We start from the raw sequence: 24,582 nt of genomic DNA, 5'->3' as shown, positions 1-24,582 counted from the left end.
TCCAGGCAGGGCCATGGTCCCTGGGCCCGCTGGATGCAGCAGACCAGGCTCCCCCAGCCGATCCAACGCTAGCTCTCCCAGCCAGACACCTTCAACACACCTCCCTGCACTCCACACGACGACACCAAAAACACACTCAACGCTAGGCGAGGCCGCCGCCAGACCACCCTCAGTGTTATCAGAACTGCCAGTCTGCATGGGCTAGCAGTTAGCTTAGCCTGCCCCGCTTCCATGTCCTGTCAGACCACCCTCGGTGTTTCCTCTTCGGGCACAGCTCCAGGCAGGGCCTTGGTCCCTGGGCCCACTGGACGCAGCAGACCAAGCTCTCCCAGCCGACCCAGCGCCAGCTCTCCCAGCCATCAAACGAAGACACAAACTTAGAAGTGGACAAAGACACTGCATGGATGGTACTGGGTGAGGCCGCTATAAATGTAAGTTCGCGCCGCCATCTTCCCAAACCAGAAGTGGAACTGAGAGAACTGAAGGGATTATGTTTGGAGTGTATTAAGTATGCAGTGAGTCATAATGGCAGATAATGGACATCTATCTCTGTGGTGCAGCCAGATAATAAAAAGAGGAAATGTGTTTTGCTGCTTTCCAGCACACACTAATAACTAAAACAGCCTGAAAAAAGGACATAAATATAGGCGATGAAAGGATGGCAGAATAAGTGTTTATCAATGTGTCAATGAGTGCTGCAGAAATAGAGATAGACCAATATGTGAGAAGGTAAAGAACACAAAGAGTGTCTTATTAACAACTCAACACTGAAATGTGTTGACAGGAAGGAAGCCAGACGGGCTGACAGGTGAAAACAAAGAGAAGAGAGGTGGGGTGGGGTGGGAGAGACGATGGTGGTGGTGATGGTGGGGGAAGGGGGGGATACTCAAGGATGGAGTGAAGTAGGTCAAGAGCAGAGACTGAGAAGAGAACGAGACATGTGGAGATGGAGTGAGGGAGAGAAAGAGGGAAAGAAATTGAGAGGCACAATACGTTCTTTCTGCAGGTTTTATTGTGTGCGTGTGTGTGCACGCATGAAAAACTGTGTCTCCAGTGTATGTGCCTATTTGTCAGTTTGTGCATGGCCATTCATACATACATACATGCATGTGTGTGGGTGTGCGTGAGTGTGCATGTATATATGTGCGTGTGTGTGTGTGTGCACGTACACATGCATGTGACACAAAGATTGACAATTCCAAACCGACAGCCAACACCAATGCCAGAGTTGTCATAATAAACAGAGCATGGTATAATTTGCCCCCTAGTTAGAGCAGAGCTGCTTACTTTGCAGATGCACACACACACACACACACACACACACACACACACACAAGAACAGCACAGACACGCATTTCACACTCTTGGTTAAATACAAGACTGCTGTCCACACACACACACAAACACAAACAGAGTTAATGAGAAGCGGTCCATCCACCCAGGTGCCAGGGCTGTCTGAAAGCTTGCCACGGTAGGACATCGACTTCAAGAGGTTTGTCGTCACAGCTACACCAATGACACGGCCGGATCCGGGTGTTCTTCCTGGGTGGCAGCTCTAATTCAGTCAATCAAGGGGAACAGGCCACGCTCTATTTAATGATTATCCCAGCATCTGTCCCGTATCTCTCATCCCTGTGTGGAAGCCGGCAAACAGCGGCACAACCGGACCCGTTAGAAACTCCACGAAATCCATCCACCCCAAAAAAATTAAAAGCTTATAGTCACAAGGTTGTTTGGTATCAGTTTAATAAATTCCAGACATGACTGGAATTCAAACCCTTAGAAATGGTCATGGGCATAGCAAAGAAAGTGTGAGTCCATAACTCTTTATATTGCTAATGAACTGCATGCTTAACAGAGAGTGTGATTACATTACGGCAATTAATGGCAGTTAAGTAAAACGCATTAGTGTCACATTAAGAGCGTCACACAGGATGTTGCATGGGTAGGTGTGTGACGGTCCGGTTTTAGTCTGGGGAGGAGCCTCGGCTTCATTTTCGTATTGATCACCGGTAAAAGGGCACGGCGTAAACAATGGCCTGCCGGTGCCAGGAACAATATGCCTCCTCCCTGGGAGCCTGTCCAAGTGTTGATGCCTTTTGGGGGCCAGCGGTGGTCCATCCACTTCGGCAGCACCTCCAGCTCACTCTCGGGCCCACAGGCTCCTCTTTCAGCACCTAATAGTTGAGACGGGTGTGCAGAGGAGAAGCTAACTGGGCGCAGGTGGCCTCGTCTGGCTTTCTCTGGCACCAATCCGGCGCTTATTCCCGTTCCGGTTACCACCAGGGAAAAGAAATGTAGACTCGCTCCTTTTTATCTATCTCCCCTGCTTACAAAATGCCTAGTGGGGGAAGAAAAAGCACACAAACGCATCACACAAACGCAAACATTTTGCGTTTGTGATGCGTTTGTGTGATGCGGTTTACATCCTTCCAGCGCTGCAGCATGCTAAGATATAATGATTTTGCTTGAGAGATTTGTTTTGTGCGTTGCATACCGCTCTCCTGGCCCCCCCCCCTCAAAAAAAAAGCAATATAGAGTTTGGTTTCTGAACCTGGCTATTGTTAGCTTTGTCTGCACACTCCCATTTTATGCCTTCAATCATTCTGTGAAAATGTCAGGATGACTCTGGAATATATAGGGTAGCGACTGTGTATACACTCCCTGCCGTTCTCTGTGCGTTCAGTCCGTATAAAGGCGGGAGCGGATTGAGATGGCGGTAGTCGATAAACGTACTTTTTACCTTGGCCATAAATCATCTGTCTGCATGAGGATGAGACTGCTCGAAGACTTCTTGTGGGCATCGGTGGGAGAGAGAGGGAGAGAGAGAGAGAGAGGGAGGAGTATTGCGGGCTGAGGAAGATGAGGGGAAAAGGGTTGGAACGACGAAGGAGGACAATTGCTGAATGGGAAAGAAATGGAAAAACAGAGAAGGGGGGGGCATAGATAGAAGCTAATATCCCTAATTTATCAGCCCAGATGGATAGCAGCCTATGAGATGGATGAGGAGAGAGGAGCGGTCTCTGATCATTGCAGCCTGTGGGATGAATGCTTATCGTTGCTGTTGTTTGTCTTTGTGAGGTAAAACATGAAACACAACATCAATAAAAATGTTAATCAGGGAACAAAATAACTTTCACTCACCATTTATCGAGTCACCTGACAGCCCAGGGGCAGCAATCTTGATATCCATCTATTAATAGTGGGGTTTTTTTGTTTGTTTTTTTTACAAAATCAAATACTTGTGTATTTTCATTCATTTCGGTGTCATTTAATAAATTACAGCAACTTCACCTGCAGTGTTTCTTGCAAACTCACCGTATTTCCCATTTTCCCATCTACCTTTTTTTTTTTGTACCCCCCAGGTGAGTCCAGCGCAGCCCTGTCTCGCCCACAGCGCCCTCTGTCGGCCCGGACGGCCCACCATGCCCCGGCGCCTACGAAAGGCTACCATGTCAGCCGCAGCATGTCCCAGCACTCCTCCGGTGGTGGCGGAGGAGGAGGGGGGCCCTGCCACTGCATGCCGGAGGAATGCGATGCCGGCCCGGGCCGAGACTATTACGGGGGCCACAATGATGGAGGTCACTTTTACCCTCCGGCGGGCCCATCTGAATCTCTGGCCTTGGAGAGGCACCACTCCCATTCCCACTCCCACTCCCACTCAGGAGGGGGCACCTTTCCCCGCTCCCACCCAAGCCAGCACCCACCCCTGCAGTCATACGACTCGTGTGAGGATTGCTTGTCCTCTGGCCATGGGGGTAAGATGCACCGCATCCCGCCCAACCTGATGGACCAGTTTGAGAAGCAGGTGCCGTTTCACCCCGATGGCTTCCATACACTGCAGTACCAGCGCACAGCCAGCGGGGGCGCAGAGCAGCGCAGCGAGAGCCCTTCCCGCATCCGACACCTGGTCCACTCGGTCCAACGGCTCTTTGCCAAGTCCCACTCTCTGGAGGCGCCATCCAAAAGGGAATACAATGGGATGAGAAGCGGGGGGGACTATCGCAGTGAGAGAGGAGGAAGCCACAGGAGCGGAGGGGAGGAGGGTGGAGGTCACCATTCGGGCCACCAGTCACGCTCCACCAGGAGGAATAAGTCCCGCGAGCGCAGCAAGAGTGGAGACTCGCGGCACGAGTCAGGTAGACGCCACCGTAGCCGGACAGCAGGCTGGTGGAGCTCGGATGACAACCTGGACAGCGACAGCAGCTTCCTGGTGAGTGGCGGTAGAAGGGGGCATCCCAGTGGGCACGAGAGCCTGGATGCGGCAATCCAGGAGCTGACCATGAAGAAACCCAAGGAGAGAGGAGGTGGGCCTCCAGGGCCAGGGCCGGGCCCGGGGCCGGGACCAGGGCCTGCGGAGTGCCTGGCCTGCACCACCATTGCCCTGGCTGGGAATGAAGGAAGCCACCACAGCCACCACGGGCACTCCTTAAAGCGGAGTACCTGGTCAGCCATGACAGTTAGTCAGGCCAGGGAGGTGTACCCCTCCACCAGGGGAGGAGGCTACGACAAAGCCCTGGTGCCCCTGGAAAGCAAAATGAAGGAGAGGACCTTCCATTACTTGCAGGTGTGTGTGTGTGTGTGTGTGTGTGTGTGTGTGTGTGTGTGTGTGTGTGTGTGTGTGTGTGTGTGGTTCATGGGCACCAGCTTTGTGCGTGCTAAGGAGCTTTTGCACCCCCCCCAAAATGTTTGCCCCTATCCCCCCATCTCCATATTATAAAAATAAAAATAAAAATAACGTACCTAAAAACGTTATAAATGTCAGACTGCGAGCTTACAGTAGTGACTTGTTTGCATTGACTGTCAGTAAAGTTCAAAACGTTATTACATGTCTCATATGTAGGCATTAGAAAACATCGGAAAAGTTTGTCTAGAGTTTCGGTGCGTAGAAGGGTCACCTAAAAGCACTGTTTTATTTTCATGAAATATGTTGGTCATGGAGAAGAAGCTGTATCCACTTTCATGTTTGTCCATAAAAAGAGCACGCGTGATAATTTTCAGAAGTTGGCACCTATGTGTGCATTTTATGTGTAATTTTGGGAATAGGGGTAAAAGAATTGTTTTTTCACAACCTGTGTCTTATTTTTGTAGCATTTGCCATCGTGCATATCGATTATGATATCAATTCATTCACCAGCATCACAGCTTCACAACGGTGTTTGTTGGGGCATCAGAAATGTTTTAATGGCCGCCCATAGACCCGTCCCTCCTGCCAGGTGAACCAGGAAACAGTTCATCAATACGATAGACCATTGATAACTTTGAATATTTTGTGCAATATTTCCCCCCCCCTCTTTTTCTCCCCAATTGTATCCGGCCAATTACCCCACTCTTCCTAGCCGTCTCGGCCGCTACTCCACCCCCTCTGCCGATCCGGGGAGGGCTGCAGACTACCACATGCCTCCTCCGATACATGTGGAGTTGCCAGCCGCTTCTTTTCACCAGACAGTGAGGAGTTTCACCAGGGGGACGTAGCGTGTGGGAGGATCACGCTATTCCCCCTCAGTTCCCCCTCCACCCCCAAACAGGCGCTCTGGCCGACCAGAGGAGGCGCTAGTGCAGCGACCAGGACACATACCCACATCCGGGTTCCCACCCAATCGTGTCTGTGGGGGCGCTCGACACCAAGCCGGAGGTAATGTGGAGATTTGATCCGGCGATCCCCACGGAATAGACCGCCACGCTACGCGGCCGCCCTTGTGCAATAAACTTTTAACTTGCACTCTTGTTTTCACGGCTGAATGGTTCACAGGGTTTATATAGTTGGGTTAAGCTCGACTTGTTGAGACGTGGTGTTCGTATTCCGCCGAGCCCAGCCACGTTCACAGTTCCCAAAATGAGACGGGTGTGTAGCATGATATCATAACCAATATGCACAATTACAAAAGTTACAAAAACAAGATCCAGGTTGGAACCCCCCCCCCCCCCAATTATCCTTCAAGGTAAGAAGCAGAATCAGTACATTAAGGCTGTGCACTTGTTGCTCCTCCCTGAAGGTAAAGAACCCAAACTACGTGTTAAACAAACTCGGGTGACCCTGCCATCGGCACGTGTGTGAGACTGCGTGAAGAGTAAAGCCATGGTAACTAGACTGTAAGACCACGAGAGTGGTTTTTTTGGGGGGGTTTTTTCATAGCAAAGTGGCTTTGGGAAACATCTTCCAGACCGATTAAATGACGAGCTGGGGACTCGCAGACCTCCCCATTATGTCTCAAGGCGCTAAGAGACGATGATTGACAGGCAAAGATTAAACATCTCTGTCAACCGTCTGTTTCTCAGCCCCCCTCCCCGCCGCCGCCCCAGCACTCTCTACGCAGCACAGTCGCTTTATCTCCCTCTTCCCTGGTGCCTTCGTCCTCATTCTGTATACATGAGGTCCCCCAAGTGAGAGGCTGTTCCGGTGTACGAGGGCAGATGAGAGGCAACACACGCACACCCACACACAAACCTCCAGCTGTGCTCTGCTGCTGGACGGCCACGTGGCCGTGTTTCTACGGTAACGGCAGGTAGCCACAGGAGTCCCCGCTTTCTGGTCCAGTCCTGATACACAGCTGTGGTCTTCTGATGGGGCGGGGGCGGGGGGGCGTTCTCACTGTGCTTTTTCGCTTTTCTTTTTTTTTTTTTGGAAACAGAGCGCTCCACAGTATTCTCCGGTGTGCCTTGGGCCTCCATCTATTCACGCAGACATATTCAAAATGAACTCCACACCCCCTACCCCTCTCTCCCTCCTCATATCTCTCGGTGTCAGTTGCCGTTTTCTGAGGGAGGTAGTGTGAGAGCGGGCTTTGCGCCGGAGTCAGCTCGATTGATCCGTGGCCGCGGGGCGGCGTGGCTTTCTGGGAAGACGCAGATGCAATAGCGGTCGAGCGGGGACGGCTCCCCACCGGATGTCGTGGGCGAACCTCGGGAAGCAGAAACCCCATCGACCTCACGCTGACGCAGTCTCCGTGGGGAAAATCCCCGCTCGAATCTGCGCGCTGAAAACGATCAGCTCCTCGACGTCACCGAACAAGCTTAGCAATTCTGCAGTTGTGGCAGTTTGGGTGAAACCCAGATAGCATCTGGATGTGGGCCACTTCAGGCAATGGTGCGGCACTGTTGGCCTTCTTCTGGCCCTGACGAAATGGATGTGAGCCAGAAGTGGCCCACATGTATAATAGCTAATATGGCCTAAATATGCCTAATCAAATGTGGACCTTTTTTGGCAAAGACGCGGTGCTCTGGGCAACATGTAATCTGGATGTGGCCCTGAAGTGGCCCGTGTGGTAAATGGTGAATATGGCCCAAATATCACAAAACAAATATGGGCCACCTTTGGCAAATATGTGGCACATGCGGCATTGCTATGGCTTGGTTCTGGCCCAGATCTGGCAAACAGGAGCGGACCGCCCAAGTGCCATCATTCCACATGGTATGTGGGCCAGATGAAAGTGTCGGTGCGAGACGGGTCCGGGCCACAGCAAGTTGGCTATCAGGGAACAGCGAGGCACCTTTAAGCGGTGGACACGCAATTCAGGCGATTCTCATGGTCTTGATGATAAATATAACATCACCTTTGCATAAAAATTGCGATCTCAATATGCCATGGCCAGGCCCTTTGCAAGTCAGACAGAACACCACACAGTTGAAGTTCATACGCACAATCATATGGGGGTTCATCCTGCTCTCTTTAAGTTTCCGAGTCTCAGTGTCCAGAACAGGCCAGTGCTGGAGGTCCTACACCGTGTCAAGACAACCATGATGGGCGGCACGGTGGTCTAGTGGTTAGCACTGTTTCCTCACAGCAAGAAGGTCCTGGGTTCGAACCCCAGGCCGTCCCAGATCCTTTCTGTGTGGAGTTTGCATGTTCTCCCTGTGTCTGTGTGGGTTTCCTCCGAGTGCCCCAGTTTCCTCCCACCATCAAAAAGACATGCATGTTAGGGTCAATACTCCTGTCTGTGCCCCTGAGCAAGGCAATGGATAGAAGAAGTGGAGTTGGTCCCCGGGCGCTGCAGCTGCCCCCTGCTGCTATACAACAGGGTGGGTTAAATGCAGAGAACAAAGTAAGAATACAATGACGAAATAAAGCGGCGTTCTTCTTTCTTTTTTTCTACAAGAGATGAAAAACCAATTGTAAATGGAGGAACCGGCAGCGAGGATTTGGAGGCCAAAAATGCAGTCAATTTGAGTGAATCTGTTGAAGAGTGGAATTTTTGGGGGGGGGCAAAAGGGGGAGAAAAACCCTCTGAGCGTTTCGTCCCCCTCCTACGGGTGTCAACCCACTCACGACGTGCACCACCAGAAGTGTGTGTGCTTGTCATTCCCTAAGCCTCCACCAGTCTCCCATCATGCCCGCCCCCTCTGCCTGTGTCCAGTAGATAAGGAATGATAAGTAAATCTAAAAAAAAAACCAAACCCAAAACCAACCGAGTACAGAGTGAGAGTGAAATAGAGAGACCAGAGAAGAGAGAGTGAGAGTAAAAGCACAGGGTAGAAAGGATATGGAGATAGTGAGGGAGGCTGAGGCGTAAAGACAAGATACAGAAGAAAATGGTGGCCAAAAGGGGGAGATGGAGAGAGAGAGCGAGAGACAGAGAGAGAGAGAGAGAGAGAGAGAGAGAGAGAGAGAGAGATGAGAAAAGATAGAAGGCCAGGGGATTTGAAGATTAGGCTGAATCATCTCTTTAAAGTGATGACCTTTAGAAACACACTCAGCTGGACAGACCCCTGCCCTGTAGCCCCGTATGTGTGTGCGTGTGTTTGTGCGCATTTGTGTGTGCGTGTGTATGTGTATGCATGCATGCGTGAGTGCGTTTGTGCATGTGTGTGTGTGGGGGGGGTTGCGTGTGTGTATGCATGCATGTGTTTGTGTGCAGGTGTGCTTGCATGTGTGTGTGTGGGGGAGTGCGTGTGCAGGTGTGTGTGTGTGTGTGTAGGTGTGGGTGTGTTCTCAGGGTGCGGTGTCTGTGAGATTACACTTCACAGCCCGTGCAGAGACCAGAGCATAGAGGGTCTTTGAGCACAAGCAGCTGCTGTTACTCTCGGACGGCTAGGTGGTGTAAAGCTTAGGAACACACACACACACGCGCACACACACACACACACACACACACACAGAGGTCATGGTGCAGCAGAATAATAGGATTCCAAGTGGAGTTCAGGATAACTTCGTGGTGTGTTGGCCCACTTTGTTTATTCAACTCAAAGAAGGAAATTGTGCCTCTCTGTGTAGTTGTCTTGTCTGTCCCCTTCCCCGTCTCTCTTGTTTGTCTGTCTCTAATGTAAACCACATTTCATTATTCCTTCGGAAGTTTCAGACATTTTTTCTTTTCCTCTCCTCTCGTCCGCTGCGTCCGAAACCTCCTGGCCGTCTGACTGACTATTATGTGTGCGTCTGCTCGAGTGTTAGAGTCTGACTCGGCTCCTCACACTGTCTCTCATTTGTCTCCTCGTTTGTTCGGCTGTCTGTCGGCTAGGCCAGCCTTCTGTTTTATGTCTGCTTTGGTCTCCGCTTATTCTGTCCATCCAGCGCTATATATCTATCTGTGTGTGTGTGTGTGTGTGTGTGTGTGTGTGTGTGTGTGTGTGTGTGTGTGTCTGTCTGTCTGTCTGTCTGTCTGTGTCTGTCTGCTTTACTGTTTACCTGCTTTTCTCTGTGAACCTGCTGTCCTTCGGCAGCTATTCCTCTAGCCGTCTTCCTGCCCATCTGTCCATACGGCTGTCTTTCTGGCCGCGTGTCAGTGTGCTAATTTGCATTTCCGTCTGCATCTGTCAGTCTGCTAATCTGCCGGTTTTTCTGTCGGTGACTCTGTCCGTCGGCTTCTCGCTTACGCTCTTTTTCCTTCTCCGTGTCAGTGTTTCTCCAGCTGTCAGAGTTTCTCTCTCTCTGTAAGTCCCTTTGTCCCTTTGCTCTCTTTCTCTTACACCACACTACATGTGTGCATGTGCGTGTGTGCACGTGTGTGTGTGTGTGTGTGTGTGTGTGTGTGGGCTGTCATAGTGTGCATGAGCATGCCTGTGTGTAGCTGACGTGTGCAGTGTGTGTACATGTACACCGTGTGGGCACACGTGTGCAAGTTTTGTGCGACTAATCATTTGCATTTTGTTTTAGCGGTGAAATATTTTTCATCCGACAGTGAAAAAAAAAATTCAGTAGTCTTTTTTTCCTCAAACATGTATTTCTGATTCTTCCCTTTTTTCTCCCGATTTAGTGGCCAATCGATCCCCATTCTAGTTCAAACACCCACCCTCGTACTGCATGCGTTCGCCAACTGCATCTCTCCGGCCGGCGGTCTCGAAGGAGACGCCTCGCCACTTCCGCGACCAGGCGACTCCAGGCCGAACCACTGTCCGCGGTCCGTGGTGGTGTAGCGGTCTAAGCATCGGCTCTGTGTCGACGCAATTGCCCACTGGGGACCGACTATGGCCGGACTCGGCGAAGCAGCGATAATTGGCAGCGCTGTCTTCGGGAGGGGGGCGGAGTCGGCTTGTGTTCGTCACATGAATGCGTCTCTGTGTGTGGCGGGAAAGCAATCAGTACCGTCGTTTGACCTCAGTTTTACTACAGTGTCCCCGTATCCGTCCCTAATATGTTGACCTTTGCTCTCATTTTCTATTGTAAGTAGCCTCCCCTAACAGTTGGTTTAAAATGTGTGTTAACTGTTTAACCCATCCAGTAGAGCCGCGTACTAAAAACGAGTTGTCGTCCTCAGCTTGATGTTGCTAACTTTATTTCTGATTTAAACTGGAACGCCTTCGGTGTTGCTTACCTTGACGGGGTGCCTGGGTCAATATGTGTGGGTATGCGTGCGTGTGCGTCTCAGGTCCCCTCTGACGAGTGGGGCGGAGGATACCCCGGCGGGGGCGCCACCGACAGCGGAGGGGAGATCCCGTGCCGGCGCATGCGGAGCGGCAGCTACATTAAGGCCATGGGGGACGACGACAGCGCCGACTCGGACACCAGTCCCAAGGCCTCGCCCAAGACCAGCCTGATTGCCCAGCGGGAGGCCTTCCGGCGCTCCGTCAGCATGGATCAGAGGTGCCGCACCACCAAGCGTGACACACAGAGCGCTAGCAATGTTCATTTACATAATAGTTATGGGACGTCACATGAGGTAAACAGAGTCAGTGGCTGTGGCCTAGCATGACCCCCCCCCCCCCCATTTATGGTTAAGGTTAGGGTGTTTGGTTCCTACTGGAGCCAGAAGCAGTTCAAATCTGCACTCATGGTACTTGTTTGGTAATCACAGCACTCCATGTTTTGTTTTTTTTGGGGGGGGGGGGGTTACACTTTTTCAAAGGTATTTTTTCTGATAAAAAGCACCCAGTGCGGGGCATCCTGGTGGCGTAGCGGTCTATTCCGTTGCCTACCAACATGGGGGTCACCGGTTCGAATCCCCGTGTTACGTCCGGCTTGGTCGGGCATCCCTACAGACACAATTGGCCGTGTCTGCGGGTGGGAAGCCGCATGTGGGTTTGTGTCCTGGTCGCTGCACTAGCGCCTCCTCTGGTTGGTCGGGGGGGGGGCGTGAAAAGAAGCAGCTGGCGACTCCACATGTATCAGAGGAGGCATGTGGTAGTCTGCAGCCCTCCCCGGATCGGCAGAGGGGGTGGAGCAGCGACAGGGACGGCCAGGAAGAGTGGGGTAATTGGCCGGATACACTTGGGGAGAAAAGGGGGGTGGGGAGCACACAGCGGTTCTGTCAGGCCCAGTATATTACAGAGATAGTAGCAACTGATTTACAGATCTTGCTAAACAAACATCGCTATTGGACAGTGAGTCAGCCAAGCAGTTAAAGACTTCATTAGGGTTATTATGGGTATTGATCGTGGGTGTTTTGCTTGTTGTTTAATGCAGGTACTCCTGTAAGCAGTGCACGGATTCCTACCCCAACAGCCGGACCACCCCCAAGAGCCACACCCGCTCTCGCAGCTATACTCGCTCTCTGACCAGCTCACAGGTTAGTCCTACTCCTCAGATTTGTGTGTGTGCATGTGTGTATGTCTGTATACTTGTGCTCATGTATGCAAATGTGTATGTAAATATTTGTGACAGTTTGTTTTGGGTACATTATAAACCCCCCACCCCGTGTCTCCCCCTATAGCTGGGGGACAGTCTGAACCGTCAGTTTGATGCGGTGTGCGAGACCATGTTCGGCGAGGTGGAGTCACAGGCGGTGGAGGCCCTGGACCTGCCCGGGGTCTTCCGCACCCGCAGCCACAGCTATGTACGGGCCATCCAGGCCGGCTGCTCCCAGGATGACGACTGCCTGTCCGTCTTCTCTCTGTCCGGCCCTCAGGGGAGCATCAAGAGTGGGGCTGGTGAGTATGTCGGTGTGTGCCCAAAGCACTTGCGGCCATATTTGTTTGTGCGTGTGCCAGGTTTTTGTGTGTGCGTGTGCATGTGCATGGTATTGAATGTGCTGGTGTGTGCGTACCTCCCTCCCTAATATCTCTGTCCATCGGCCACTCCATCTTGTCTCTAGATCTCATCTCTCCATCTCCCTCCTCCGGTAATCGCTGGTTCCTCTGCCTCACTAAATGGGGACTAGGGCACTCGTGATTACGGCGATAGCTCAACGTCTCCAGCTGCCTCCCTCACCTCCCTCTCTCTCTCTCTCGCTCTCCATCTCTCCACTTTCTTTGCCTTTCCTCGCCGCCTTACTTCCTCGGTGCTGATGCATCTCCTTTCTTATTCCTCTTCTCCTGTCCCCTTTTGTTCATTTTGATTTTATCAGCACATCCGTACCTGCTCAAGCCTCATTTAGATCTGTAGTCGCTTCTGTGTGTGTGTGTGTGTGTGCGTGTGCGTGTGTGTGTGTGTGAGAGATTGCTGGTGCCTTACAGGACTAATATTTCCCGGCCTCTGTGCAGTGTACCATATCCATCACAACACACACATAACATGTGATACACAAACTCAACCACAAAACATGCGTGCGTCCACACACACACACACACACACACACACACACACACACTTACTCACACTTACTCACGCACATGCAAACACAGCAGCATGGGTTTGGAGTACACACCTGAGGCTCATTACCCTTTGAAACAAGCAGTCTGGAAATGAAGAGATAGTACGTGCAGAAAAGTATTTGTGCGCTCCTTCATTTAATCAAAATAAACTATGAAATGTGTATGTGTGTTTGCCACATCAGCAAGTGTTAAAAGGGAGGGAGGAGAGAGAGAGAGAGAGACTGAGGTTCTGCTAAAAAATATTGTGTGCCTCTGATTTTAATATTTCTCTCGGGGAACTGCTTTATCCTCTTAAAAAGCAGAGTCAAGTTCGCTCACGGCAAGAGGTTTCCTTCTGCCACTCCTCTGCCTCCTCTATCACTTCACTCTGTAACTCCTCTGTCTCCTCTATCACTTCACTCCGTAACTCCTCTGCCTCCTCTATCACCTCACTCTGTCACTCCTCTGCCTCCTCTATCACTTCACTCTGTAACTCCTCTGCCTCCTCTATCACCTCACTCTGTCACTCCTCTGCCTCCTCTATCACTTCACTCTGTAACTCCTCTGCCTCCTCTATCACTTCACTCTGCCACTCCTCTGCCTCCTCTATCACTTCACTCTGTAACTCCTCTGTCTCCTCTATCACTTCACTCCGTAACTCCTCTGCCTCCTCTATCACCTCACTCTGTCACTCCTCTGCCTCCTCTATCACTTCACTCTGTAACTCCTCTGCCTCCTCTATCACCTCACTCTGTCACTCCTCTGCCTCCTCTATCACTTCACTCTGTAACTCCTCTGCCTCCTCTATCACTTCACTCTGTAACTCCTCTGCCTCCTCTATCACCTCACTCTCTGTCACTCCTCTGCCTCCTCTATCACTTCACTCTCTGTCACTCCTCTGCCTCCTCTATCACTTCACTCTCTGTCACTCCTCTATCGCCTCACTCTGTCACTCCTCTGCCTCCTCTATCACTTCACTCTGTCACTCCTCTGCCTCCTCTATCACTTCACTCTGTCTCTCCTCTGCCTCCTCTATCACTTCACCCTCTGTCACTCCTCTGCCTCCTCTATCATTTCACTCTGTCACTCCTCTGCCCCCTCTATCACTTCACTCTGTCACTCCCCTGCCTCCTCTACCACTTCACTCTCTGTCACTCCTTTTCCTTCTCTATCACTTCACTCTGCCTGTCACTGAAATTTAAACCCAAAATGGATGTTTGGGTAGGAGAAATAGCACCTCTGAATTACTCTTACACATCTTTTTATCACATCTCTGGCAATATTTGTCTTTCGTAATTCATTCTGTTTCTCTGCTTTCCCATCTCTCACCTCAATTCTCTGGCAATTTCTCCTTTCTCTTTCTTCCACTCTTCTCCCTTCCATCTTCTCTATCCAGCTTGTCCCCATTGTAAGTACCCACCTCCCTGACCCCATGTTCTTATATCGCCCATTTGCTAATAACAACCCACTTTGTCTCTTTCTCCCCGTCTTGCCCCTGCCTCTGAACCTCACAGTTTTCCCCTATCGCAAAGGTGCTCCTCCCCCACTCCCGCCTCGCATGTCCAAGTCCTCCTTATCGGTGCGTGCCCAGAGCAGCACGGAGTCCACCCAGGATGCCTACTTCCAGGGCAGCGGACAGCCGGCCACGGGCCCTGGCACCGGGCGACCCAAGATGCACAGCAACTCTGTAGACCTGGGCGGCTCCGGGGGGCCCTCGGGCCGCACCTCCAGGGGGGGATACTATGCGGGACGATCCCGGCAGCACAGCAACTCGGCAGAGAGCCTGGACGGGGGCAGGGGCTCCAGGGAGCTGGTGCCGTATGGAGGGGGCCCAGGGGCAGTGGGAGTTAGGGCCAAACACAGCAGCTCGGCTGACAGCCTGTTAGAGGGACCCCCGCGGCCAGCCAGAGACAGGGACAGCAGAGTTGGGGGCAGCCTGGGGAAGTCGGCCTCCCTGCCCCAGAACAGCATGGTTTTAAGTAAAGTTGGAGGAGGAGGAGGAGGAGGAGGGGGGCAAGAGGAAGGACGCGGCGGGAGGAAGTGGAGGCCGTCCATCGCTGTGCAGGTGAGTCTTATGGAGAAGGTCTTACAATCTCAGATGTAACGATGACAACCACATTGCTGCATTCTTGTGTCACCTAACAAGATGAGAACACCGCTCATTTTAAATGAAATGGATGGACAGAACGCTCAAGGTTTAACTTTATCTTCAGCTGTGGTTACTTTTGTCCTTTCAGTGCGACCTTTGTGATCGCATGCGCCAGATAGTAACACAGCTGTGGCCGCATATGTGTGTGTCCACACTTCAATGCAACCAGCCTGTTGGGATAGTCACCCACTTGGGGTGCATTTGATTTGCAAATTTCATCCCGGTGCCGTCAGAGTGCACTCCGAGTGCTCGCTTCGTTCAGAAATTCAGAGCGTTCAGAGCGCTGCTGTTCATGAATTCAGAGCGCTGAGGTCTGGGAGGTGTCAGAGGTGAAGGTGTCAGAGACACGCTCTTGCTGAAGAGACAGTTTGTCCAACCGTCAAGACTTTCCCAAAATGGCTGAAGATGAGTTTATGCCAAAATGCCACAATTGTGGCTTATTTGGTGATCTACAATTAATGTTATAGATTGCTAACATTAGCTAACTTCTTTGTTCCCCCTCCTCCTTTTCTCCCCAATTGTATCTGGCCAATTACCCCACTCTTCTGAGCCGTCCCGGTCGCTGCTCCACCCCCTCTGCTGATCCTGGGAGGGCTGCAGACCACCACATGCCTCCTCCAATACATGTGGAGTCGCCAGCCGCTTCTTTTCACCCGACAGTGAGGAATTTCACCAGGTGGACATAGCACATGGGAGGATCACGCTATTCCCCCCAGTTCCCCCTTCCCCCTGAACAGGCGCCCCGACCAACCAGAGGAGGCGCAAGTGCAGCGACCAGGACACATACCCACATCCGGCTTCCCACCCGCAGACATGGCCAATTGTGTCTGTAGGGACGCCCGACCAAGCCGGAGGTAACATGAGGATTCGAACTGGTGATCCCCATGTTGGTAGGCAACAGAATAGACCACCATGCTACCTGGACGCCCCCACTAACTTCTGATTAACAACAGATTGCTTTGCCTATCTTGCAAAATTATATTATAGTTATAAAAAAAAACAGTGTTATTCACATATTCTTCCTCGTCGTTGTCTAAAAAAAATTCTCTGAAATGGTAGAAATTTAACTTTCTATCATGGTGACTATGTTTTATATATGCCATCTTGACACTCTGGCAAACAATTCTCATCCATAAATTGCAAAAGAAATTGCACTGTCACGCTGAGCTCCAACAGCAGCAAGTCAGAGTGGATTTACAGACACACCGTTAATGTTCCTGCACTATACATCCAGAAAAATGCCACTTTTCACTCTTCTCTATATTTTGTGTATTTTCTAATGGTGGTGCGGCCTGCACGAGATGCATGTTACTGAGGAGAGAGCAGTGGATGACATTTGATTAACATAGCCAATGTGCTGCACAGTGCTGGAACAAACGAGTGCAGCCTCCAATTTCCTCCATTTTGGTCTCTCTTCCTTTGCACTACACACGTGGGCGAGGAACTCCCATGTGACGGGAACACAGCGTGAGGCTTACGTTTGATAAATTGTCCAGATTATGCCCACATGCCGTCCACACTCCACTGAGAGCCGGTTTCAATGCAAGCCAGACCACCTCGGTATGCAGTGTCACTCATTGGATCACAACGCAGGATAGATCCAATCTTGGAGCACACAGACTCAACAGTTAACGCATACTGCCGTGATTGGATGACAAAAGTTGTATTGAAAAGACGAGCCTAACCATGGCCACGCGTGTGTGCGTGCATGTGTGCATGCATGTGTGTATCTGCACACCTCTACACTGTGACTGAGTTCTGTAGTCTTGTGTGTGCCCCAGGTTGACAGCTCGGAGACCCTGTCAGACTCAGATGTGGAGGGCAAGGCTCTCAGGGAGGTCCACTCTATAGGGGTCCAAGTGGAGGATGACAAAAGGTAAAGAAACTATATGGGGTTATCAACACAGGGCAAGAATTTAAGTCAGTATGGTCCGACATGTTTAAAGTACTCGAGGCACAAATTATCTTGCAGTACATCTATGTTTGCCAACACTGTGATGCATCACCTCTAAGACAAGATACCGTCGTTTTAATAGAGTATGCATCCATCTGAGTTTTTGCACCACATAATATATTTTTTCTGTCTGAACCCACCGCCCAACATGGTAGAAAGTGATGAAAATTTGAATATCTCCAGAATATCCCATGAAAGACTTCCTTCCATAGGCCCCCGAAACTACCAAGTCTCCTATGGTTTATTTCTCAGCTCGGTTGTATTGCGGCAATTTATTTCATATGTGATCACGCAACGCAGCTTGAACTCGCTGACTCTCTTCCAAGAATGTTTCGTTTCTCACCATTACCGCCTGTAACCATGACGACAGCAAAACCACACACTGGCTTTCACGTGTGATGCAGTCCTGGCTCCTAATTATACCCGGCACAGCCCACGGGTCACGTTCACACATATGCACACGCACACACAAACACATGGACGCACACCTTGAGGAGCAATAAGGGATTGTGTGTATATTAGCAGTGCCCTTCTGCGTCCATCCAATCCCCCACACACACACCCACTCACAGCAAACGTTAAGGGGAGGGGAGGGCGAGGGGGAGGGCGAGGGTGTGACACCGGGAGAGAAAATGAGAGCGAGAGAACGGAACTCTTTTGAGTCACACCTCGTCAAGACGGTAATGGGGAAAAAGGGGCGAAGAAGAAAGTTGTCAGAGTGGAGAGACTCTAGTCACCGATTCTCACTGCATGACATTTGAACAAACTGGTGTGTCATATGTCACGGGACTTAGTAGGAGGCATCACAAGCAAGTCAGAGGTAGTGACCATGATGACGCTATCAGAGAAACACATCGTGACTATTCTCGCTCAGCTATGCACACGCGGATGAATATTGGTTATCAGTCGTGAGAGAGAAAAGAAAGAAAAAAAGATTAGGGAAATGCTTTTGCGCTTATTTACCCTGCCTGACTGGATCTGCCTGACCCAGCTCTGACTCTTTCTACCCCAGGCGGGCCCGTTTCAAGCGCTCCAACAGTGTGACAGCTAGCGTGCAGGCAGACCTGGAGCCCGAGGGTTTCCCAGGGCTCAGTATCAGTGTACCAACGCAGGACAAGAGCCTACAGTTTGGCTGTTCTTTCCAAAGGCATTCGTCAGAGCCCGAGTCAGCCGGCCAATACACAGAATACCACCGCACCGTCCACACACAGGGACAGTGGGCCTATAGAGAGGTAGGCTTGCACCATCACGTGGAACTGATGCCATTTGCAAAGACTGGACGTGGTTAAAAAAAAAAAATCAGTTATTAGTTCCATCGTCTACAGTGAGGCTTAATCAGTGATGTGTAAAATTAAGGCCTTTGCACATCTTTTCATGATATCAATACATTATATTTTAAATGCCACCACATAGGAAGAAGTATTTTAGCAGAGTATTTAGATGCAAAGCACCTCATGATCTTGGCTTCTAATTCACTAACCCACAAACTGATGTTTAGTCTCAAGTTTAGCTGTACCATCTGTGTAGATTTGGGAAGGAGATGTTGAGACCCATCCAAAACTGGGACTGAGTACATGTAAAAATACAAGCTGTTGTAAGCTGTTAAGATTTTTGCGGTGTTTTTTTATTACTATTTTATTTTTTATCATTTTTTATTATCTTTATGACCCTAAGAGCAGGATAAGCGGTTTGGATAATAGATGGATGGATGGATGAATATAATTATTCTCACAGCCAATTGTAAGGAAATTGGCAAAATAAATTTTTCTGCACCCCTATTTGACCACTACTCTGTCTTAGCCTCTCCTTTGTATTCTATCACTGGGTATCGCCAAGGCAGTTTCATTCGAGGTAGGATTTCACAAATGTCATTGACAGAGACACAATTAAGATGTCCTCTATCACCTTTAACGTGTTCAAACAAATCAATCTTTTGGTAAAAGCTTTTAAGTGTTGCTGATGTGTCGGCTGTCTTTTCAGGGCTGTCGGTTAGCTAAGAAACATGATTCAGGTTAGCTAAATTTAGTTCTGTTGAACTGCTGCAAAAGCATTGATATTTTACAATGTCAATGTTAAGCATCCTATCAGGATATTTAAATGATATGCAACCTTAGCCACTCATTTGAAAACGTACAGGCAATACAAGGCCTACTTACAATTACAACTTTAAGACAATCGTTCTGTACACTACAAGGGCACACAACCGCTGAGCTCGGCATATGTCCTTGTATTTGTCATCTCTCGTGTCATCCCAGGACTATATCCAGAGTGGCTATTCCACTGAGGCCTGCCAAGCCGACCCGCGACCCCATCAGCATCCCCACTTGCCCCCACGCACCCATTCCCCGCTGCCCCTTACCTCTGAGCGGGCCTGGGCGGGGACGCCGTCCCTGGAGGGCCCCCGCAGCCTGCCTGACTCGGGACGTGCATCTCCCTGCATGAGAGACGGAGAGTTCTTCTTACGCCTACTCCAGACAGAGGTGGAGAGGATGGAGGGATGGTGCCAGAACATGGAGCGAGAGGCGGAGGAGAACGAACTGCCGGAAGAGAGTGAGTTTAGGCGGAGGATCTAAAGGAGCAGAGGGGAGGTTTTAGTTACCATCACCCGATTCTGGGTTTTGCCATCTCTAACAGTGCTTCCCTTTGCCTCCCTAGTTCTTGAGTTGATTCGTAATGCAATCGGCAGTGCCCAGATGCTCATGTCTCAAAAAGTCCAGCAGTTCTTCCGCCTCTGCCAACAAAGTGTGGTGAGTATATGTGATTGTCTGCAAAAACATTTGTGATGTTTGATCAAAGTATGGCACTTTGGTTTGCCGAGATTCAAGGCATATCACTGTGACCAAGGAAAGACTTGGCCTTGCTGCAAACATGTTTTTCTTCTCTATCGCTTCTCTTTGCTTTAAAGCTGGACTATGCGCGTTTGGCACAGTAGTGATGCTTGTTGGGTGCGAGCAGTACTTCCTCAGTGCTTTCAATATATATCATGAGGCTGCAGTTGCATACAGTAACAAAGGCTTGACAAGGAAATGTCTAATATTTGTCTACCATCATGTATTAACCTATACTGCTGTCACTTGTCCCTCCTTGGTGTGTGAGAGCCCCCTTTGTTTGTTGCTGACAATATCACAACACCAGACAAATAGGTGCTATGCTAGAAGATTGATGGCACCAGACCGCTTGAGGCTCTGGCAGCGAAACTACTTAGTATATTGAGTCCACAGTGGGTGCAACTTGTTCTGCATAAGCTTAAGAACACTTATGCATGGCATAATTTCAATTATCCTTGTATTTCAATTGGTTATCCTTGGTGCCAAATGTCCCATCTCTTTGTGCCGTCCAGGACCCATCGGCATACCCTCAGCCCAGCTCTCAGGACCTGGCAGGCTTCTGGGACCTGCTTCAGCTCAACATAGAGGACGTCCGGGTCAAGTTTCAGGACCTCCAGAGGCTCAAGGACTCTGGCTGGAGGCTCCCACCTGAAAAGAAGGTTAGCGGCCCAGGGGTCCGATCAGCTCTAGTTTCCCTTCAGCATTCCTCCAGAGCCAAGACAGCGGTGTGCAGGAGAATAGCGCAGGTGGTCCTGCCTTCCAAGCCAATTCTGGCTCTGAAACTTCAAAGCAGCAAAAGGGAGATTGTGGAGCCAAGATTACTGTTACATAATGAAAATACTGATGGACAAGTTGGTATTTTAGTCAGTTCTACGGATGAAAGAGAATAGCTGTACATGTTGAGCAATTCCTCTTCTCGTACACGTCATATGCAAAAAAAAAAAATCCTGTGAATCTGCTGTGGACTGCTGAAATTCTTGATGGTGTCATTTGATGGCTGAACAGGAACTAAGACTGTTTTTTTTTTATCTTTTCATTTTCATTTTCCTTTTCCTTCTCTGTTTTCCTCATCTGGATGCCATTGCATGCATTGATTTTTTTTTTCTTGCTCTGATTTTTTTCCCTTTTGTGTTTGTCATAAACCTGTCCACCCTCTTCTCCCATTCGTAAAATTGTCCCATCCGCCCAACTCTGTTTTTTGCCATTTGATTCCTCATTCTTTCCATCGTCTCTTACATCCCCCCCATTCAACGACACATTCTTCCGCATTTCCCTCTGCCTTATGTTTTCACACCTCCCGATCTCCCCAACAACTACATCACACCTAACCATCACCTCGCAACAGGAGGATATGAAGCTCCCTCCTCCCTTACCAAAGAAGCCAGCAGGGGGGGTAAGCGGCAGCCTCCGGGCGGACAGCGTCGGGGATGGAGGAGTTGGAGGCGGGGGTGGTGCTGGAGGAGGTGGGGCGAGCGGCCTGGTGGTGCCGCGTGCAGGCGGGCACACGCTGCCTGTCAGGGAGAAGTCCCTGGACCTGGGGGACCGTCAGAGGACAGAGGCCCGGAGGAGGCTGCTGCAGACCAAGCGGAGTGCTTCCTTCCGCCAGAACTCGGCCACAGAGAGCGCCGACAGCATTGAAATCTACATCCCCGAAGCCCAAACCCGACTCTGAACTCGTGGACGCGCAGAGGCTTTGGCACTCCTCTGTCTTGTCCACCCCCAGCTGACATACAAGCCAATGTCGCTGAGCCTAATTTTGGAACTTGTATGGTTTTATTAATATTGTCGCTGTCAGTTCATGCACTATTCGGCCCCTTCATATTTCCATCACATCACTCACAATAACCACAGCTATACAGCTCCATTGCTCATTGTTGGATGAGGAAAAACATGCAATGAGTGCCATGTTGTTGTTTCACAACAGCGCGACGGAGGAGCTGAGACCTGAAATGTTAGCTCTTCACATTCAGTTGCAGACTTGTCAAGTCTATCTCCAGATTTGTTTGTTTGTTTGTTTATTTGGTTTTTGACTGAGAACAAACAGTGGTAGTTAAATTTTTTTGATGAAGTAGTCGGGTGAGGGTCACGCAGCAGTAGCATGCCTGTGCATGTTCACCTAGCACTAGCATTTCCCTCACTAAAAATCCAAGGGCTTAAAGGGCACATGACCTCTGTGAGAAGGGGACGAAATGGAAAAAGGAGAGGTTAGCTCCATACGAATCACCATTACCACCCTCCATCCGAAAGTATTTAGTAACTGAGCAAATCTATTTAGGGTGTTTACCTGACAAACACGGAATCTGCCCATCCTCTTCAGCAACGCCAGAGATTGGATAGACAAGCCGAGAAAAACCTCTTGCATTACTTTGAATCCAAAGCCCTTCAATTCAAACGGTTGGTGAATCCCCAAAGATGATCCTCAGTGCAGTTAGCAAACTGCAGATGGCACCTTCCTCCGGGCAGACCCAGCCAGGATCAAGGTAGTCAATCAAGGAAAGTGCAACAATTTTTTGTTGTTGCCCCTCCAGCCCTCTTTATCTGCCTTTCAGCTTTCAATCCCCACGCCCCACATGCATCTATCCTCTACCCCTCAGCATTCAGCAGTAAGACTGTTTGAACGAGCAAGTGTGTTTTGTACATAGTGTGCACGCTCCTGTTCGCCAGAGGGCACTTTCACCGTGTAGCATCACACAGCTGACAGCACAGAGTACAAAAGACAAAACCCAGAGTTGTTTGCTTTTGATATATTCCCTCTGAAGTTACGGCGTTCAGGGGTGAGGTCAGGGGGATTTCCGGGGAATTAATATAGACGGCTTTTCGAAGACTTTACAGAAGGCCCCCCCCCTCCCCATTTCACTGTGATAATACAGCACCCTCGTGTGGTTGAATAAGGAAACGCACCGACTACACCGGCCTGTTGAGAGATCCTCACGTCTCTATCAGGGAACTATTGATCATCTTCATGTAATAGCCATGAGAAGAGATCGATTTCTTTCTCACGTTTTTCTTCCTTCCCTTGGATATACGCGTTTTGTCTGCCCTCTCCTCTACCAAGCACCAGGTGGTGGTCTTCCCCCCGTGTATTTTAGGCACCGCCGGCTTTGCGGTGAATAGGTCATCCAAGTGAATCACAGAGTAAATGAGGAGAGGTGAGCTGACCAAAGTCTTACAAGATGCCACTTGCCTAAGCCAAGCACCACTTGACTCCCATCACTCACTCCAGAGGTACAAAACACAACCCCCCCCCCTCAATTTCACACGCCGCCAACTAAAGAAGGGATGAGCCCCCTCCGAGGCAAAAGAAAATAAAAGGTTGTACTTTGTTACGCACATGCAACTCTGTCTCTCACTCACCAGTCATGTGGGACCGAGACGCTTGAGTTCAATCGGTTTCTCTCCAAAACCCCCTTCCAAAGAGCGGAGAGACAGGAGGGAAAACAAAAAACAAAATTGTGTTTCGATTTTCCTTTTAGAAAAGACACAATCCGATGGTGTTTGAATCTTTTTTTGCTCAGATATACAGATAAACTTGCGGGAAAGTTTGACGTTTGATATGCCAGACAAAACCCCTTGCAGTTCACCTCTTGATTTGCTGCAAGATGTGTACTACCGTATGGTGTGTCCTCCAAACCAAGTGTAGCATGATTTGAAAAGATTTGAGAAAGGTTTTTTTTTGTTAGCGGATTTCCGTCAAAAAGATATTACTTTTGTTCGAGTCTTTTGTATGGGTGTTGCGTTACAGCCTTGTGTGTGTGTGTGTGTGTGTACGTGTGTGACTATGAAGGGCTGTTTGTCAGGGGGGACATAAGCGTGTGATGAAGCCCACTGAATACTAAAGTCCAAATCAGCCATTTTGACAAAAAAAAAAAGAAAAAGACAGGAGACAAGAATCTCTGAGCATGACCTGTTTTTTCTTTTCTAACATGTGAGATGGAGTGTGTTAGGAAAAAAAAGGAATATTTTACTGGGAGATGTATATTTTATGATATAATCTACATTTCTAGATTAGTAGAGACTACTGAGTGCCGTATATGTACAAAATACATATATCAAATGTGAAATATTACAGTTATTAATTATTAATATCATTATTATTACTATTATTATGATGATGATGATAGAATATAGAATTGTGTGATACTACAGCTATGTGGCATATCCAGACTCAGTACACGTGAAAAGAATTTCAAATGAAAATTATTATCTTACCTATGGTTGGCTGGGTCAGGTACACAGGGTATAAATGGCAAGGCTGTAGTTTGCCAAATACCCCTCCATAGGCCAACTGTATATCCTCCCTCTCTGTGGTCCAAAACACAAATTACTGTAACCTCCCTCTCTCTTTCCCCCTCCTTCCTCCTTGTCTCTCTCCCCCTCCTCCCTCTCTCCCCCTCCTCTCTCTCTCCCCTGCCTCCTTTCCTCCCTCTCTCCCCCTTCTTCCTCCCTCTCCTTTCTCCCTTCATCTCTCTCCCCCTCCTCCCTCCCTCTCCCCCTCCCTATCCTTTCTCCCTCCATCTCTCTCTCCCCCTCCTCCCTCCCTCTCCTCCCTCTCTCCCCCTCCTCCCTCCCGCTCCCCCCGACTCTCTGTCCCCCCTCCTACCTACCTCTCTCTCCCTCCCTCTCCCCCACCTCTCTCTCTTGCTCCCCCTCCTACCTCCCTCTTTCCCCCCTTGTTTCTCTCTCTCTCTCTCTCTCTCTCTCTCTCTCTC

General features: G+C 49.8%; 1 protein-coding gene across 1 annotated transcript; it reads left to right on the top strand.

Annotated features, from left to right (window-relative positions):
• Positions 1 to 3,448: 3,448 nt before the first annotated feature.
• dlgap3 (discs, large (Drosophila) homolog-associated protein 3) lies at positions 3,449 to 21,545 on the top strand. Its single transcript, XM_056298383.1, has 11 exons — positions 3,449 to 4,567; positions 10,803 to 11,017; positions 11,837 to 11,939; positions 12,084 to 12,300; positions 14,457 to 15,007; positions 16,873 to 16,967; positions 18,058 to 18,277; positions 19,301 to 19,595; positions 19,701 to 19,792; positions 20,386 to 20,532; positions 21,219 to 21,545. The coding sequence occupies exons 1-11, from the start codon at positions 3,467 to 3,469 to the stop codon at positions 21,543 to 21,545; spliced, it is 3,363 nt and encodes a 1,120-aa protein (XP_056154358.1). The 5' UTR covers positions 3,449 to 3,466.
• Positions 21,546 to 24,582: the final 3,037 nt, after the last annotated feature.

The sequence above is a fragment of the Lampris incognitus genome, chromosome 18 (assembly GCF_029633865.1).
Source record: "Lampris incognitus isolate fLamInc1 chromosome 18, fLamInc1.hap2, whole genome shotgun sequence".
Taxonomy (NCBI): domain Eukaryota; kingdom Metazoa; phylum Chordata; class Actinopteri; order Lampriformes; family Lampridae; genus Lampris; species Lampris incognitus.
This window is presented reverse-complemented; position numbering and strand designations above follow the sequence as displayed.

Bases quoted from the DNA above. Each gene is read 5' to 3' on its own strand.
- dlgap3 (XM_056298383.1), top strand. From the start codon at position 3,467: ATGTCCCAGCACTCCTCCGGTGGTGGCGGAGGAGGAGGGGGGCCCTGC. The intron at 16,968-18,057 runs GTAAAGAAACTA...TTTCTACCCCAG, and splicing joins CAAGTGGAGGATGACAAAAG to GCGGGCCCGTTTCAAGCGCT. The intron at 19,596-19,700 runs GTGAGTTTAGGC...TTGCCTCCCTAG, and splicing joins GAACGAACTGCCGGAAGAGA to TTCTTGAGTTGATTCGTAAT.